The 17269-nt window shown below is 38.6% G+C and overlaps 2 protein-coding genes across 5 annotated transcripts in view; one reads left to right on the forward strand and one right to left on the reverse strand.

Annotated features, from left to right (window-relative positions):
• Positions 1-17269, reverse strand: part of MAST2 (microtubule associated serine/threonine kinase 2) — a 219378-nt gene that overhangs the window by 32251 nt on the left and 169858 nt on the right. For all 4 annotated transcript variants that reach the window (XM_049618614.1, XM_049618612.1, XM_049618611.1 and 1 more), the window contains one exon: positions 1141-1216. In XM_049618614.1, coding sequence (XP_049474571.1) covers positions 1141-1216 — 76 coding nt within the window. The remainder of the gene's footprint in view (positions 1-1140; positions 1217-17269) is intronic.
• Positions 14658-14976, forward strand: LOC125913320 (UPF0729 protein C18orf32 homolog). Its single transcript, XM_049618400.1, has one exon. The coding sequence runs from the start codon at positions 14692-14694 to the stop codon at positions 14974-14976; it is 285 nt and encodes a 94-aa protein (XP_049474357.1). The 5' UTR covers positions 14658-14691.

The following is a 17269-nucleotide window of genomic DNA, read 5'->3' on the forward strand; positions in this document are numbered from 1 at the left end:
GTAACTAATTTTAAGTTACACAAGGTAGGAGAGATCTGTCCACGGGACAAACTTAGATATTTGTTTTGAATAAGGCAACTGGGTCAGGAGGAGCACCCAAGTCAGCTATCCAATTTTTCCCAACCTATCCATGTCCTTTTCAGCTATAGAGAATCGTGGAGAGGAAAGGGGTGGATTTCTTCTGGGTCCTCATTTGAATGGTGAGTTAATGCTGTTTGGAAGAATGTGCTCTTTTTCTATTATCTCTTTTTAAAAAGGAGTCTAAGTATAGAAACTGCTCTGGCCTCAAGCTGCAAATATCATTCTGTGTCCACTAAAGGTTCCAAATCTGGAGCCATGATTTTTCTGGAGGACTTAATGCTAAATGCTGATTCTAACCAAAAATACTTTTAAAAATAAAAAATAAAACCAGAGAACATGAACTCTGCCAAGAAAGAATTTTAGAAAAATTTTGAAAAGTAAGGCTTTTTCCATTTTATATGGAGCCATGGTATGTAGTTTGGATGAACTCATCTCAATCAGCTCAGTACTTCTCAAGAGGCCCTGACAATGGGCTGAGCTGTCAGGATTGCTACCACTTCCAGGAATAAGTTTGTATCACTTCCAGAGGGTGAAATGCCAGGAGGAATATAAGCATGGCCTTTTAATGCAACAAATCTTTCTAAATTCATGAGAGGATAAGTGAAGACTCTGTAATCTCTTTATCCCCCAGGAAAGATCCTTTCAGCTCCTCAGAATTAGCTGAGTAAGAGGAGTAAGAGTAAAACCTTGGGTCCCTCTGAGAGGAGAGGCCATTTTCTCATTGATCACACTAGGATAGCTCTCAGTCAAGAGTATAATGTTTCAGAACATATCCTCAGCAAACCAGAGACTTGTGTTCAGGTTTGTAAAAATAAATCCACACTTCTTATATCTACTTGTCCATTCAAACTAAATGCAACTACTAGGGCTTTTTAGAAAGCAAAACGTGAACAAGATGATTATGACGTGGGTGAGGAAAGCAGGGAAGCAATTTTGATGGCTGACTGCCCAGGTAACACACTTGAAAGGCAGTACCTCAAAGGAAGAAGTCAACATTTAACTGACATTCATCCAAATGCCACACATGTTTGTCACAGAGGAGGTTTTCTATCAACTTACCTACGGGCAGGAACAAAGGAAAAGTGAGCAGGTGCATTTGGAGAGAAATTCCGGGGACTATCCAAAGGACTGTTACCTGTGGGTGGGAAAAGGAAAAGAAAGCGTATATGAGGTCTGTTTCTGAGGACTGTGACAACCTTTAGAGAAGAAATCTCCCCCTAGTATCGGCAATTAGCACTCACATAGTTGTGTTTTCAGGCTTACCATTAGTTTAATGATTCTCTCTTTGTAAAAGTCTGGTAGTCCAGAGGTTTCTTCCTTGTTCCCAAGTTGCCTGTAACCATCTATGTCTCTCAGGCATCCATTCTAGTTCCAGCGGCAACTTGTCAATTTCCTGCCCTCCTAGGAACACCTCAGGCTCCAATCTGCTTAGTCAAGTTACCCCAACTTTCCAAAGGCTTAAAGAACTCATTTGGTGCAGATGGCATGGCCAAATGCTCAAACATTTCTCAAAGGGCAACAGGACTCCTGGTCTAAAAGTCTCTTGCACATATATCTCCACACACTGCATCCAAGGCTAACCAAGAAAAATGCATGCTTAAGAGAAACTTAAGTTCTTTGGTGAGGACTTAGGATAGCAACATTCCTTAAAAAAGACCATACACAAGGGCCAAGTCTGTAAAGCATGCCCAACTTCCTCACAGTATAGGAATTAACTCCATTTTCCCTTATTAGTTTTCACATGTCCCCTGTAACTTGCTAACCTACAGACAGAAGGTTTGAACAAAACTATGGTTACCTTTGCACTAGTTACAACAGTTCTTGGACCTAAGACTGCCATACTTCTCTGGTCTAACTCCCACCTGGGGGGTTGTATTCAGAAGCTCCTAGATGGCAGAAGCTGTCAATGTGTCTCTATACAAAGGGCCATGTCAAACCAAGTACCATACTCCATTATGTGCTGACTACTCTGCCAATCTCTGTCTGCCTCCCACTTCTGTACTCACTTCCCCACACAGCACCTCTGCGACGATCATGTAAAGCCACTCTCAGGACACCTGGCTGGCTTAGTGGAGCAATGTGACTCTTGATCTCAGGGTTATGGATTTGGGCCCCACATTGGGTGTAGAGATTACTTAAAATATTTAGATGGCACAAAAACAGACACTCAGATCAATGGAACAGAATAGAGCACCCAGAAATGGACCCACAAATGTATGGCCAACTAATCTTTGACAAAGCAGTGAAGAATATCCAATGGAATAAAGACAGTCTCTTCAGCACGTGGTGCTGGGAAAACTGGACAGCAACATGCAGAAAAATGAATCTGGACCACTTTCTTACACCATACACAAAAATAAACTCAAAATGGATGAAAGACCTAATTTTAAGACAGGAAGCCATCAGAATCCTCAAGAAGAAAGGCAAAAACCTCTTTGATCTTGGCCGCAGCAACTTCTTACTCAACACATCTCCGGAGGCAAGGGAAACAAAAGTAAAAATGAACTACTGGGACCTCCTCAAAATAAAAAGCTTCTACACAATGAAGGAAACACTCAGCAAAACTAAAAGGCAACCAACAGAATGGGAGAAGATATTTGCAAACAACATATCAAATAAAGGGTTAGTATCTAAAATCTATAAAGAACTTATCAAACTCAACACCCAAAAACAAATAATCCAGTGAAGAAATGGGCAAAAGACATGAATAGACACTTCTCCAAAGAAGACATTTGATGGCCAACCGACACATGAAAAAATGCTCAACATCACTCATCATCAGTGAAATACAAATCAAAACCACAATGAGATACCACCTCACACCTATCAGAATGGCTAACATTAACAACTCAGGCAACAACAGATGTTGGTGAGGATGTGGATAGAGAGGATCTCTTTTGCACTGCTGGTGGGAATGCAAATTGGTGCAGCCACTCTGGAAATCAGTATGAAGTTTCCTCAAAAAATTAAAAATAGAACTGCCCTACAACCTGAAAGGGCGGGCCTACACTGGCCGACTCCATCTTGTTCTGTGTCCTTCACCTTGACCACACCTCCTCCCCTTGAGTAACCCCCCCCCCTCCCGCCTAACAGGACTCGGACCCTTCCCCAGCCAATCAGCTGAGGCCACAGCCATTACCTCGCCAACTGCCCCTAGGCCCCAATAAAACCTTTGTCCTTTTGAAACTCTCTCTCCCCAGCATCTCACCGCTGCGTTGGTGCAGGTAGGGGATTGAGCTCAAGCTAGCTCGAATAAAGGCTCTTTTGCTTCGGACTCAGCTCCCTAGTGGTCTTTGGGGACCACGAATTCTGGGCATAACAAACCCAGCAATTGCACTACTAGGTATTTATCCAAGGGATACAGGTATGCTGTTTCAAAGGGGGACATGCACCCCCATGTTTATAGCAGCACTGTCAACAATAGCCAAAGTATGTTAAAAGCCCAAATGTCCATCGGTGGATGAAGGGATAAAGATGTGATATATATATACAATGGGGTATTACTTGGCAATCAAAAAAAAAATGAAATCTTGCCATTTGCAACTACATGGATGGAACTGGAGGGTATTATGCTAAGTGAAATTAGTCAGAGAAAGACAAAAATCATATGACTTCACTCATAAGAGGATTTTAAGACACAGAACAGATGAATACAAGGGAAGGGAAGCAAAAACATAAAAACAGGGATGGGGACAAAACATAAGAGACTCTTAAATATGGAGAACAAAGGGTTACTGTAGGGGTTGTAGGAGGAGGGATGGGCTAAATGGGTAAGGGGCATTAAGGAATCTACCCCTGAAATCACTGTTGCACTACATGCTAACTAAATTGGATGTAAATTAAAAAATAAATAAAATAAAATAAATCTAGAAAACAATTATAAAGTAAATAAAGGCACTCTCTATGGGAAAACTAATTAGAAAGAGGCATTTTCATGGGATTCCCATGCTCTGTGTCTAGGACTATCTCTTATGATCTATTCCTATCTCCTGGCTACCATGGGCTACCAGGATGTGAGAGAAATGATCTGCAGTAGTTGCTTCCTTAGCCAGGACTTAATAAGTGTCAGGCCTCCTCAGAATTATTGAAGCCTTTAAAAAAAAACAAAAAACCAAAAAAACAAATCTCTGTTCTTTTAAAATAGTGTCATCTCAAAAATTAACACGTTCAGTTTGATCCTTGAATGTAAAGCTAGATGCCCTTTGTTCCCCAAACTACTCAACTAAAGCCTCAAGAAATTCCTGAATATGGGTATCCTACAAACAATGACTGCCCTTCCAAGGAATACCTGTGGTGCTGGTTACACAGGACAGAAAGAATCTTCCAGGTGCTAACAGTATTGTTAGGGATTCAAAACACACACACATGTCAAAAATAACTAACACTAAGAGGAAAACAAATCCTGCAAATCCTCATCATCAACCACCATCATTATCAGAGTATGACTAAGCTATGAGACAACTTCAAGCAGCCTACTAATCCTCAAAGAAGAGAGTGAAGGATACAGAAAACACAGTTGAAAAAATAATGGCTAAAATTTTCCTAAATTTGATGACAAAAAAATTGCACAAACATACACAAATGTGAAATCCAAGGATTTCCAAGAACTCTAAGCATGAGAAAGAGGAAGAAAACTATACCAAAGCACATTATAATCAAATTGCTCAAAACTCATGATAAAAAGAAAATCTTAAAAACAGTTGGGTAGTGGGTGGTAAAGACTGTTATATAGAAAGGAACAAAAAAGATAAGGATTATAGCATATTTCTTACTAAAATCAATGTAGGAATACAATGGAGCAATATCTTTGAATCATGGAAGGAAAAACAAACCCTAGGGACCTAGAATTCTATGCCCAGCTATCGTGTAATAAAGAATTTGGTGGCTTTTGTCCCCAGTTCCTGGGAGTGAGCCTTTAAAACCCTGGAATTTCCCAAGTGAGAGGAGTGTCTTTGTTATTCATGGTGGGGCCTGATAGTTTATGCAAATGAAATGACTCAGGATGGTGGCTGGCCAAACCAGAAAGACCAACCATGTGGTTAGAGGTTAAGCCATTTGTTATCAATTTGACTTCCAAGGAATGCAGGGGGAGCTAGAGACTGAGTTCAATCACATATTCAATGAGTCCATCAATCATACCTACATAATGAAACCCCAATAAACACTCTGGACACCAAAATTTGGTAAGTTTGCTGGCTAATAGTCTGCATATTGTTACATATCAATGTGCTGGGAGGGTGATGGATCCAGACTTCATAGGGAGAAGGCACTGAAAGCTTCACATGTGAGACCATCCCAGACCTCATTTTATGAATCTCTTGTGTGATGGTTCTGATTTATATCCTTTTTCCCCCCTACCAATAACACTCTATTTGTAAGTACAGTCCTTTCCTGAGTTCTGTGAGTTGTTCTACTGAATGGCAAGAGGTACTGGGAACCTTTGAATTTATATCTGGTTGGTCAGAATTATGGGTGGCCTGGGAACTCCAAGCCTGCAGCTGGGTGTCTAAAGTAATGTCAATTTTGTGGAGGACTATGTCCACAACCTGTAAAATTTGGCTTAATTCTGGGTAGTTAAGAGTCATTGTAACAGTGAAAATATTTTTTAACAACAAGGTGAAATATCTTCTCAGATAAAAAAAAAAAAATCCTTAACAACAGACTGCACTACAAGTTTAAAAAAATGTTTTTAAGTCCTTTAGGAACAAATAAAATGATACCAGGTGGAAATATGGATCTATACAAAAGGATGAAGAGTGCTAAAAAGTTTACATGGGAATACATATAAGATTGTTTTATTATTTAAATCTCTTTAAAAAGTAATAAATGTTTAAACAAAAATAATAAGGTGGTGTGCGATTTATAACATACTAGAATAACAAGTTTGAAAACAACATAAAAGTTGAAAGAGGGAAAACGGAATAGTATTCTTATACTATATGTGAAGTGGTATAATAGAATGATAAGATATATACTATACACACTAATGCAACCACTAAGTAACAGAGTTATAGCTCATAAACCAATAAAGGATAAGTGGCATAAAAACCATCCAACCCCAAATAAAGCAAAAAAAGCAAAAGAAGAAAAACCAGATGGGACAATAGAAAACAAAGAGGAAGACGACAGATTTAAACCAAACCATATCAACAACAATAGTAAATGCAAATAGTCTAAAATCCCCAATTAAAAGGCAGAGATTGTCAGATTGGATTAAATGAAAGACTCTATTAAGGAAACTGAGTTCATATTAATAACCTTTGAAAGAAGAAAACATCAATCTCCGATATCTTACTGATAAATTCTACCAAACAGTTAAGGAAATCTTTCTCAATTGACTGAGCCACCCAGGCACCCCCATTCTTTTTTTTTTTTTTTTAAGTTTATTTATTTTGAAAGAGAGAGAGAGAGTGTGTGTTAGGATGTCCTTGGAACCACAGTAGAGGTTCCAAGTAGAGGACGGCCATCTTGCCAGTGCAACCCAACGAAAAGCCCCTAGTAGTGTGCCAGAACGAATTGGAGGTCAACCAATCACCAAGCGACAGCACGACCTGACAAGAAAAAGGCCCACCCGGACTTAAACCTGGAACCGCAGCAGCTTAAAAACCCCACCCCACCACACCTGGGCGCGACTTCCCTGACTCCTCTCTCTCTCTCCCTGAGTCACGGAACCTCGCCTGAGACCTTAGTTCCCAAATAAAGCCTTTGCTAAAATTTTTTAGCCTCTGACTCCTATCTTTACCCTGCCTTACACCTGACCCTAACAGAGAGCACACACACACAAGTGGGGGAGAGGTAGAGAGAAAGAGAGGGAGACAGAGAATCCCAAGTAGGCTCTGAGCCACCAGCACAGAGCCCGACACAGGGCTTGAACCCAGTGTGAGATCATGGCCTGAGCTGAGATCAAGAGTCAGATGCTTGACCGAGCCACCCAGGCGCCCCTATATGCATACATTCCTAATGAAACTTCAGAAAATCAAATCCAACAATTATGAAAAGGGTAATACATTATGACCAGGTATATTTATTCCAGGAATACAAGTTAGTTAAAATAAGGAAAAATCAATCAATATAACCCACCATTATAATAGGCTGACAAAGAAAAACTATATGATCATCCCAATAGACACAGAAAAAGCACTTGATAAAAATCCAACAACCATTTTTTAACATTTATGTATATATGTATATATGCATAACCAGTGAGATCAGAAAGGAAATAAAATAATATCTATTCATACACAAAGTAACTGTCTAGAAAATCTGACAGAATCTATAATAAAATTACTTATATGAATTTAGCAAGGCTACAGGACAATATACAAAAATCTATTATATTTCTATTTGCTAGCTTATAGCTAGCTATTTTTATAGCTATACTTTATGTAATCACAAAGTGAAAATAAAAACACTAGCATTTATTGCATAAAAACATGAATACTTAAGGATAAATGTGTCAAAAGGTGTACAAGAGCTATATAAAACACCGTTAAGAGAAAGGCATTAAGAGGTACAAACTTCCAGTTATAAATAAGTTATGGAGATGAAAAGTATAGCATAAGGAATATCATCAATTCTATAATAACGCTGTTTGGTGACAGATGGTGGCTTCAGTTATGGTGAGTGTTAATGTACAGAATTGTTGAGTCACTATGTTTTAAACCTGAAACTAATAAAACATTAATGCAACTATACTTCAATAATAAATTTTAAAAATAGATTTAAAATATTTTTTAAAATGGTAAGATAAATTAATGATGGCCTACATAAATGGAGAAATATGCCACATGTAAAAACATTCAATATTGTTAAGAAGTCAGTTCTTTTCCCTAATTGATCTACAGGTTCAGAACAACCCAATCAAAACCCCAGCTGCCTTTTTTTTTAATAGACTATTTTTTAGAGCCATTTTAGGTTCATAGTAAAATTGAGCAAAAGGCACAGGATTTTCCTAATGCCCCCTGCCCTCACTCATGCACCACCTTTTTCTATCAACTACCTTTTGGGTAAGCTGATTTTAAAATTCATAATGGAGGGGCACCTGGGTTGCTCATTTGGTTGAGAGGCCGACTCTTGATTTCAGTCCAATCATGATCCCAGCTCCAATCATGATCCCAGGGTCGTGGGATCAAGCCCTGCATCAGGCTCTGTGCTGAGCATGGAACCTGCTTAAGATTCCTCTCTCTTTCTCTCTCTCTGCCCCTCCCCCAATGTGTGCACATGCTCCCTCTCTCAAAAATAAATTAAAATAAATTAAAAATAAAATTCATATGAAGGGGCGCCTGGGTGGCTCAGTCAGTTGAGTAGCAGGTTGGCTCAGGTCAGGATCTCGCGGTTTGTGAGTTCGAGCCCCGCGTCGGGCTCTGTGCTGCCAGCTCAGAGCCTGGAACCTGCTTCCGATTCTGTGTCTCCCTCTCTCTCTGCCCCTCCCCTGCTCATGCTCTGTAACTCTCTCTCAATAATAAATACACGTTAGAAAACAATTTTTTTAAATAAAATTCATATGGAAATGCAAAGGACAAGTGGACAAAAAAACACACTGTATGATTCCATTTAGATAAAATTCTACAAAAGTCAAATTAATCTATAAGTGTTGAAAGCACACCAGTGGGTGCCTGGAGATGGGAAGAATTATAAAAGGACAGGAGGAAACTTTTGGACATAATGGATATTTTCACTATTTTGATTGTGGTGATGGTTTCATAGGAATATATATATATATATATATATATATATATATATATATATATATATATGTATCAAAATTTATCAAAAGGTATTCAAATAGGAAAAGAAGAAGCCAAACTTTCACTCTTTGCAGATGACAGGATACTCTATGTGGAAAACCCAAAAGACTCCACCAAAAAACTGCTAGAACTGATACATGAATTCAGCAGTCTCAGGATACAAAATCGATGTACAGAAATCTGTGGCCTTCCTATATACCAAAAATAAAGCAGCAGAAAGAGAAATTAAAGAATTGATCCCATTTACAATTGTACCCAAACCCATAAAATACCTAGGAACAAACTTAAAGAGGTGAAAGATCTATATGCTGAAAACTATAGAAAGTTTATGAAAGAAATTGAAGAAGACACAAAGAAATGGCAAAACATTCCATGTTCATGGATTGGAAGAAGAAATACTGTTAAAATGTTGATACTATCCAAAGAAATCTATATATCCAATGCAATCCCTATAAAAATAACACCAGCATTCTTCACAGAGCTAGAACAAACAATCCTAAAATTTGTAGGGAACCAGAAAAGACCCTGAATAGCCAAAGTAATGTTAAAAAAGAAAACCAAAGCTGGAAGCATCATAATTCCAGACTTCAAGCTGTATGAAAAAGCTGTAATCAGGGGCGCCTGGGTGGCTCAGTCGGTTGAGTGTCTGACTTCAGCTCAGGTCATGATCTCGTGGTCTGTGAGTTCGAGCCCTGCGTCAGGCTGTGTGCTGACAGCTCAGAGCCTGGAGCCTGTTTCAGATTCTGTGTTTCCCTCTCTCTCTGCACCTCCCCCGCTCATGTTCTGTCTCTGTCAAAAATAAATAAACATTAAAAAAAAAAAAGCTGTAATCATTGGGGCACATGGGTGGCTCAGTCAGTTAAGCGTCCAACTTCAGCTCAAGTCATGATCTCGCGGTTCATGGGTTCAAGCCCCATGTCAGGCTCTGTGCTGACAGCTAGCTCAGAGCCTGGAGCCTGCTTTGGATGCTGTGTCTCCCTCTCTCTCTGCGCCTCCCCCACTCACACTCTCTCTCAAAAAAAAAAAAAATTTTTTTTAATTAAAAAAAAAAAGCTGTAATCATCAAGACAGTATGGCACCTGGCACAAAAACATACACCCAGATCAATGGAACAGAATAGAGAACCCAGAAATGGACCCACAAACATATGGCCAACTAATCTTTGACAAAACAGGAAAGAATATCCAATGGAAAAAAGGACAGTCTCTTCAACAAATGGTATTGGGAAAACTGGACAGCAACATGTAGAAGGATGAACCTCGACCACTTTCTTATACCATACACAAAAATAAACTCAAAACAGATGAAAGACCTAAACATAAGACAGGAAACCATCAAAATTCTAGAGGAGAAAACAGGCAACAACCTCTTTGACCTTGGCCACAGCAACTTCTTACTAGACATGTTTCCAGAAGCAAGGGAAACAAAAGTAAAAATTAACTACTGGGACCTCATCGAGAGAAAAACCTTCTGTGCAGTGAAGGAAACAATGAGCAAAACTAAAAGGCAACCTACAGAATGGGAAAAGATACTTGCAAATGACATAACAGATAAAGGGTTAGTATTCAAAATATATAAAGAACATATCAAACTCAACACCCAAAAAACAAACCAGTGAAGAAATGGGCAGAAGACATGAATAGACACTTTTCCAAAGAAGACTTCCAGATCGCTAACAGACACATGAAAAGACACTCAACATCACTCATAATAAGGGAAATACAAATTAAAACCACAATGAGATACCACCTTGCACCTGTCAGAATGGCTAAAATTAACAACTCAGGAAACAACAGATGCAGGCGAGGATGCAGAGAAAGGGGAAAAATGCAAACTGGTGCAGCTACTCTGGAAAACAGTATTAAAAAAATTAAATTAAAAAATTTAAAATAGAACTCCCTACGACCCAGTAATTGCATTACTAGGTATTTATCCAAAGGGTACAAAAATGCTGATTCAAAGGGACACATGTACCTGAATGTTTACAGCAACACTATTGACAATAGCCAAATTATGGAAAGAGCCCAAATGATGTCCATCCATCAACTGATGAATGGATAAAGAAGATGTGTGCGCACACACACACACACACACACACACACACAGGAATATTACTCAGCAATCAAAAAGAATGAAATCTTGCCATTTGCAACAACGTAGATGGAACTAGAGTGTGTTATCCTATGCAAAATAAGACAGAGAAAGATAAATATCCTATAATTTCACTCACTTGTGGAATTTAAGAAACAAAACAGATGAACATAGGGGAAGAGAAGGAAAAATAAAAAAGAGAGAGGAAAACAAGCCATGAGAGACTCCTAAATACAGAGAACTGAGAGATGCTGGAGGGGTGTTGGGTAGGGGAATGGGCTAAATGGGTGATAAGCATTAAGGAGAGCACTACTGAGATGAGCAATGGATGTTATATGTAAGTGATGAATCACTAAATTCTATTCCTGAATTCATTATTACACTATATGTTAACCAATTTGGATTTAAATAAAATTTTAAACATTTAAAAATTTATCAAATTATATACTTTAAAACAAAAACTTTGTAAGTTAAATTTTATTCATGGTACACAATTTTTTGCTCCTTTTATTGAGTCTAGTACAATTGAAGATGGTTCATATTTTTAGAAATTTTAGGTCTTTTTGCAATTTAGTTTTAAATTTATTTTGTGAGTTGGTTTTATTATAGATGAAAAATAAATGTCACAAAGATACGTAGCTCCCAATGGAATAAGTCCATTACTGGCTCTATTTATTAGATGGTGATACTTGTTTTTCAATTCCACCCAAAGGATGGTGAATTTCTATCTTCTTGTGGTAACAAGCAGTTTCTCTTGAAGATGAATAGAAACGTTTATGTTATTATATTTTTAACAAATAGGTTCAAAATCTATTAAACCTTTCATTTGGAAGAGGAGAAACGTGTCATTTCCAATGTTTTTATGAGGTAGATTTACCTGTTTTAATAGGTGGCATCAGTTTGTCAACAAAATAACATACAGATAGGAACACATCCAAAAATTCATTTTTCAAAATACTCTTTCCATGGCACAAATTTCTTTCAAAATGCAGCTACTTTTTCACTCACTGTTACATGTCACCTTCACCTTGAAGGGATAGACTAAGAATATCTGCCACTGTTGCCCACCCTCCATCCCCAATTCCTAGGCAGCATACTGCTAAAAACCACTTGTTAGCACAGAAAAGTTCACCAAATGTGGAGCACTTGACATTTTGTAAAAGAAAACTGCTACAACGTTTAGTTTGACCATTCTTTTAATTTGCCACAAGACAACCAGTAAATTTCCTTCTTACACAAACCATTTCAAAGGTTCCCTCCATATTGTATTACAAAGTTTTGTGAAAATGCATCTGTAAGAGAACAGGTGGTTGCCAGGGTCGGGGATGGAGATGGGTGAAATAGGTGAAGGGATTAACAGTACACTTATTCTGATGAGCACTGAGTAATGGATAGAATTGTTGAATCATATTGTATAGGTGAAACTAATATAATACTGTATGTCAACTATACTGGAATTAAAAACAGAGACTTAAGTAATAGCAAAAACTGGGGGGGGGAATGCACCTGTAAGCTGCAATATGTTACAATATGATCAAGGGAAATGATGACTGAGGGTATAGAGGGGCTCAACTCTGTTCATGGTATATTATGTACACTTTGTGACACAGGGTCTAATGTGGGTAGTACCATTGTCAATCCATATTAGTACTAGTAAAACCTGATTTAATTCTCAATTTTCATTGTAAAAAATAAGTAGAAGTTTTATTATTTTCCCCTCATGCCCAAATGGATTGTCTTTAGAGAACCACTTGGGAGAATGTTGCTATTCAAAAATTCTAGGTAGTAGAATGACAAGTACTAAGTGATACATTAGGAACAAAATGTCCAATTTCAAAATTTAGAATGAACTGAGGAGAAAGAAAAAAGGAGTTAGGGGTTTCTTCAAATAACTCAAATGAAAGGTGATTAGGGCCTCCATATGACCATAACAAAGTCAGAATATATTCACCCAGAATTAGTTTATTAAAGGCTTTCTCTCTCTCTCTCTCTTTCTCTCTCTCTTTTTTTTTAAGACAGCGAGAGACCACTAGAGGATGAGGGGCAGAGAGAGAGGGGGAGAGAGAGAATCCCAAGCAGACTCTGTGCTGTCAGTGCAGAGCCCAACATGTTGTGAGCCCAATATCTCACAAACCATGAGCCAAAATCAAGAGTCAGATGCTCAACCGATTGAGCCACCCAGGCATCCTGGCTTTTTCTAAGTCTTAAACTGAATATGTCCTCTGTTTCTCCTCTGTTGGCCTATTTCTAAATCGTTGATGGCATCTGTCATAACTAAAGGCACTGTATAGTTCATCTTTATTCCCGTGTCAATAAGGTAAATACTTGTTAATTTATCAGTTTTTAAGGTTTATGCATTTGTTCATTACAACTTTTTAGAGCTGGTTCACAAATCAACACTTTAATATCAGATATGGCCAACAAAGTAAGGAAATGGTTTGCAAGTTGTGGGGTAGTTGCCAGGACACAGCCAAAACCCCTTGCCTGTGTCTGTGATGGTAATGTCTCGCAAGAAAATTCTGTAGTTCAAAAGAAAATAATAATGGATTCCCAGTATCTGAAAGCTGACAAAATAATAAACAGATTGTAATAAGCATTCCTTCCAACTGGCCAGGCTCCAATAGACTTTTCAAAGATACTATTCTGACACTAACTGGGTGTACTGAAATTTAACCACACAGAGTTAGTGCAGATCTGACAGATAGGGCAAGGTCCTCAAGCCTGCCTCACTTCCTACACCAACTATAAATCTTCAGGGAAGGAAGGTGGCAAAGCCACCTGTACTGTAGACATACTGACTATAAATTCAGAGGTTTCCACAGCTCCCCCCTCCACATTAAATAATTCACTAAAACAAGTCACAGAACTCAGAAAGCGTTATATTTACTATTACAGTTTTATTATAAAGGATGCACAGGAGCAAGGTCAGGGAAGGAATGCAGAGCTCCTGTGCCCTCTCCTTATGTAATCAGGGTGTGTTGCCCTCCTGGCACATAAATTGTTCACCAACCAGAATGTTCTACTCTGAGCTTGCTATCTACAGTTTTTATTGTGGTCTCACTAAACAGATATAATTGATTAAATCATTGGCTGCACAACTGAACTAAATCTCCGGCTCCAATTCCCTCCCCAGGATGGCCCAAAGTTCTAAATTTCTAAACATGCAATTGGTCTTCCTTCCCGGTGACCAAGCCTCCATCTTGAAGCTACCTAAAGGGCCGCCTTGAACTGCCCCATTAGCTAACAAAGACATTCCTATCATTCAGGATGTTCCAAGGTTTCTAGAAGCTCTGTACCAGGAACCTGAGATAAAGACCAGAGAAATTGTTTATTATACCACCAGATGCCATGGCCTAAAAAGTTTGTGCTACTTTTCCTAGGTTTTCTCTACTTATGCAACATTCATTTTACCTTAAAAAGTCAAAATTACTAATATGATGGTTGTTAACAGAATAAAATCAACATTTGAATTGGTCTTGTTTTGAGAGAAAATTAAGATGTTAGAATGGAGATGGGTGTGGGGATGGGTTACAAACATGATGGGGTGTAAGGAGTGCACTTGTGATGAACACCAGGTGTTGTACAGAAGTGCTGAATCACTGTACTGTACATCTGAAACTACCATGACACTGTATGTTAACTGGAATTTAAATAAAAACTTTAAAAAATGGAACTATCCTACAATCTGGTAACTGCACTGCTAGGTATTTATACAAAGAATACAAAAATATGAATTCAAAGGGCTACGTGCACCCGATGCCTGATTTTTCACATGGACCTGGTGGCCACGGTGTGGGAATTCCAGCCTGGGAGGATGGTGTGCATCCCTTGCTGCGTCATGGTTCTGCTCTGGATCTACAAAGAATTCCTGGTGCCATACATATGCCCTCTGCTTTCCCCCTTTGTTAGTCACATGTGGCCTAGAAAAGCTCTTCTAAAATCCCATGATAAAAACAAAGGCAAAGCAGACTGCAAGGGTGCAGACATAAGTGGACTGCCAACAAAAGGACCAAAGGAAATCTCTGATAAAAATAAAGACTTAAAGGGATTGTTCTAAAGGATCTCACTGTTTTAAAAACGGACGTGATAATATGAAGCACCTTGCTTGCAATTGTCTCTGACCTTCTGAGACTAGGATTTGGGATAGATAGTTTAGATACTTACCCGATACTAATCAGGAAATACATGATATTTATATTTAAAATGTGTTTAGTGGGGCGCCTGGGTGGCTCAGTAGGTTAAGCGTCCGACTTCAGCTCAGGTCATGATCTTGCAGTCCGTAAGTTCAAGCCCCATGTCAGGCTCTGTGCTGACAGCTCAGAGCCTGGAGCCTGCTTCTGATTCTGTGTCTCCCTCTCTCTCTCTGCCCCTCCCCCACTCGTGTTCTGTCTCTCTGTCTCTCTCAAAAATAAAAATAAACATTAAAAAAAAATAAAAATAAAATGTGTTCAGTTATATTTAATGATCTCATTCCTGTGTTCCTTTTTCATTAAGGTAGCTTTCATTTCTATTATTGCAGTTATGAATAAATAGAAGGTTTGTGCCAGTAGGCACTGCTACTAAATCAGTACTCAGAAATCCTTGGGCCTCTAGCTTTTGTTCAAGCTCTTTGAATTTGAGCAGAGTACAATGTTACCGTGAAATAGTGCAATGAGACTATGCAGTGAAAGGAAAAGGGGTCTGGGGGGATGCTAAGGACCTGAAACATAAAGATACAATTACTGTTCAATACAACAGAGAAGCTTACTCAGGAGAGTAGTAAATACTGCTTCTGGCTGTGAGGAAAATAGAAAAGACAGGAAAATAGGGGAAACACCTTTGAAAAATGTAATACTTTTAAATATCTAATGTACACTATAAAATTCTAATCCTGTTGCATTCTTTCTATTCTTACAAAGTATACCAAATATTCTGTTCAGTGGGGGGAAAAAAAAAAGAAAGAAACAGCCTTAGTGTCCATCAACTGATGAATGAATAAAGAAGATGTCAGATACACACATACACACACAAACACACACACCGGAATATTACTTGGCCATAAAAAAGAATGAACTTTTGCCATCTGCAACAACATGGATGAGCTAGAGAGTATTATGCTAAGTGAAATAAGTGATAGACAAACACCATATGATTTCACTCATGTGGAATTTAAGAAACAAAACAAAGAGCAAGGGGTAAAAAAAAGAGACAGCGAGATGCAAACCAAGAAACAGGCTCTTAACTATAGAGAATGGATAGTTACCAGAAGGGAGGTGGGTGGGGGGATGGGTTAAATAGGGGATTAAGGGGTGCCATTGTTGCAATGAGTACTGAATGATGTATGGAAGTATTGAATCACTATATTGCATATGTGAAACTAGTATTACACTGTATGTTAACTAACTGGAACTTTTTGTTTTTTTAAAAAAGAGAGAGCATGAGCAGTAGAGAGAGAGAGAGACTGTGAAGCAGGCTCCAAGCCCAGTGCAGAGCCCAATGCAGGGCTTCATCTCAAGACCCGCAGATCATGACCTGAGTCAAAATCAAGAGTCGGATACTTAACTGACTGAGCCTCCCAGGTATCCCAGTAACTGGAATTTAAATAAAAACTTTACAAAATAAGAAAATTAAGATGTTAGAATGTTAACATTTTGAAGAAAATATTTAATTCTTTCATTAAAATTTTTTGTTTGTTTTTGACAGAGAGAGAGAGAGAGAGCGCGCGAGCATGTGCGCGCTCACTCAAGTGGGGGAGGGGCAGAGAGAGACACACACAGAATCTGAAGCAGGCTCCAGGCTCTGAGCTGTCAGCACAGAGCCTCACACAGGGCTCAAACCCATGAACTATAAGATCATGACCCGAACCAAAGTCGGCTGCTTAACCAACTGAGCCACCCAGGTTACCCTAATTTAATTCTTAACAATCACATTATTGAGAAGAACTCTTTCATAAAAAGAGCCAGAAATGGATCAACAGGACAAAAAAAAAAAAAAAAATCTCGTCAGGACAGAAAGCCCAGTGGCCTACAAAGTAGGCTTTTTCAACTTTACCAAGCAGTTTAGCAGTCGGAGGAGGTAGTTCAAAGGCAAGTAGTCATCCATCCCAGAGAAACAAAGTTATAATGAAACATATAAACAGAACTGGGAACAGTCAGTTGACCTTGAACCAGTTCCTTCACTTACACAGTTTAACTAGTTAAAAAGGAATGTAAGCATATAGCAAGCTCCTATGTAAATACCACCCAGGTTAACAATACCATCTTCCAAAATCCCTTTACATAATCTTTCCAAAGTCCCTCCCCTTTCTCAATACAGGTAAACATCACTGCCCTTACTTTTATGGCAATCATTTCTTTATAGATTTATCAACT

The sequence above is a fragment of the Panthera uncia genome (genome assembly GCF_023721935.1).
Source record: "Panthera uncia isolate 11264 chromosome C1 unlocalized genomic scaffold, Puncia_PCG_1.0 HiC_scaffold_4, whole genome shotgun sequence".
Lineage (NCBI taxonomy): Eukaryota > Metazoa > Chordata > Mammalia > Carnivora > Felidae > Panthera > Panthera uncia.

What these genes read in the sequence shown, in the direction of transcription:
- LOC125913320 (XM_049618400.1), top strand. Translation starts at nt 14,692, where the DNA reads ATGGACCTGGTGGCCACGGTGTGGGAATTCCAGCCTGGGAGGATGGTG.